General features: G+C 42.7%; 1 gene segment (V, D, J or C); it reads right to left on the reverse strand.

The window, feature by feature from the left end:
- Nucleotides 1-1,749, reverse strand: LOC136172538 (T cell receptor delta variable 1-like). The segment is given in 3 exon segments: nt 1-100; nt 1,219-1,492; nt 1,701-1,749. Coding segments are annotated over 3 exon segments (423 nt in total).
- Nucleotides 1,750-2,136: the final 387 nt, after the last annotated feature.

Below are 2,136 nucleotides of genomic sequence, written 5' to 3' on the forward strand. Positions count from 1 at the left end.
TTAGATGTCCTCCTCATCTTCTTTGTCTTGGGCCAAGTATGCATGTAGCATGACAGCAAATGATACCCACTTCTTTTCAAAGTCACCCACTATTGTGAGACTGAAGGAGGTGAGGGATAGACAGGGCTTTGTGGGTTCCAGTTGCCCTCATAGCTCAAGTATGACTTTATGTGTCACAGTTTGTCCGTGCTTTTGTCCCCATCAGACGTTCCTTTAAAATTCTTACCCTTAGTTCAGTTTTGTTCAGTTCAGTTGCTCAGTTGTGTCTGACTCTTTGCAACCCCAGGGACTGCAGCATGCCAGGCCTCCCTGTTCATCACCAACTCCTGAAGCTTACTCAAACTCATGTCCATTGAGTCAGTGATGCCATCCAACCATCTCATCCTTTTTCGTCCCCTTCTCCTCCCACCTTCAACCTTTCCCAGCTTCACGGTCTTTTCCAATGAGTCACTTCTTCACATCATGTGGCCAAGGTATTGGAATTTCAGCTTCAGCATCAGTCCTTCCAATGAATATTCAGGGCTGATTTCCTTTAGGATGGACTGGTTGGATCTCCTTGCAGTCCAAGGAACTCTCAAGAGTCTTCTCCAACACCACAGTTCAAAAGCATGAGTGTTACTCTAAGCTGACTTTAAGTGAATTCAGGCTCAACACCAGCTTTGTAACAATAACAGCTTTGTACAGACTCATCCACCAGCTCTAGCCATTTCCTGAGATTTAGTCTCTATAACTAATCTCTTATTCTATATTACCCACGGTTCTATTTTTCTGATTGTGCCCTGACACAAAGTCTAAGAGGAAACTATTAAGGAAATGTTTTTTATGGAGATTCCACACAACTAGATCCAGGTTTGTGATGAAGTAAAGCTGCCAGTTTAAAGTATTATGGGGCAAGTTTTCAAATTTAGATAACTTTACACATGTTCTATACAGTTGATTCAAAGTCAAAAATTCAAGGGAAGAATATATTAATAGAAAGTTACTCTGGACACCTGTTTCCAAATAACGTAGAAGGTGCCTTTAACTAGAACTAAATCTTCTGATCCAGACCACAACTTAAATAACCACAGGACTATCATTTCTTGTCTGGGGTCTGTGGTTGTGCATTTCAGCTGGGGTCTTGCAGCAGGGGGGCTCTCTCTTACTAAGCTCCAGGGTTTTTGTACAGCTTTTACTATTACTTCAAGCACTGTGAGTTCAGAGAGAGCACAGAAGTACTTTGCAGAGTCTTCCAGTTGTAAGGCTGAAATGGTGAGGTTGAAGGATTTATCTGCTTTCTTAAAGTTTACAGAGTAGCGGTCTTTCCTTGCATTTGTGACTTCTGAACCCTGACGAATAACGTAAGTCATCTGTCCACTGGGAAGTTGCTTGTACCAATAAAGGTAGTAAGCACTCCAACTTGTTTCATACCGACAGTTCAGGGTGACTGACTGCCCCACTTGTCTGGATATGTCTGACTGGTCTTGAATAACTTTCTGGGCCACACCAGATCCTGTGGGGAAAAAATCAGAAAACAAAGATGAAGCAGTGAATAAAATAGTGTAGGAGTTATTTAGGATCCAAAGACAAATAATTGAAATCATAAGATTCTTGCTTTTCGCCATCTGTCCTTTCTTCCCCAAGTCCCTGTGAAGCACCACGTGCCTGTGTGCAGTCCTTTCATCCTGAACACTCACACCCATGTTTGCAAGCATCCCTACCAGAGAAGGTGAAGGCCAGGAACACCCAGAGCAGACTGGAGAGCGGCATGAGGCGTGGGTTCCCCTGCACAAACGTGCTCAGTTCTGCCTCAAGCTGAGAGTTCAGTGTCTTTGAGAGCCTGGCAGCGCATATACATACTACCCGGTTCCTGCGTGACTCCCCCCAACAGGAAGTGGGGTTTGTCATGTTCATAAACCACGCGGTCTGTGCATGCATGGGAAAAAGTCTGGCTCACCACAAACCTTTATTTTGTCTGCTTGTCTTTCCCTGGTCATTATATTAGGCAGATCCTGAAAAAAGCATTAAAATTAGTATTAAATTAATCAGTCTTAAAATTTGAGCTGAGGAGAGCTGAATATTAGACAAGTTGACATACACTGATAATTATTCAGCAAAATAGTTTTGCTATCCTGTTTAAGATATAATTTACTATAG

The sequence above is a fragment of the Muntiacus reevesi genome, chromosome 7 (assembly GCF_963930625.1).
Source record: "Muntiacus reevesi chromosome 7, mMunRee1.1, whole genome shotgun sequence".
In the NCBI taxonomy this organism is placed as follows: Eukaryota; Metazoa; Chordata; class Mammalia; order Artiodactyla; family Cervidae; genus Muntiacus; species Muntiacus reevesi.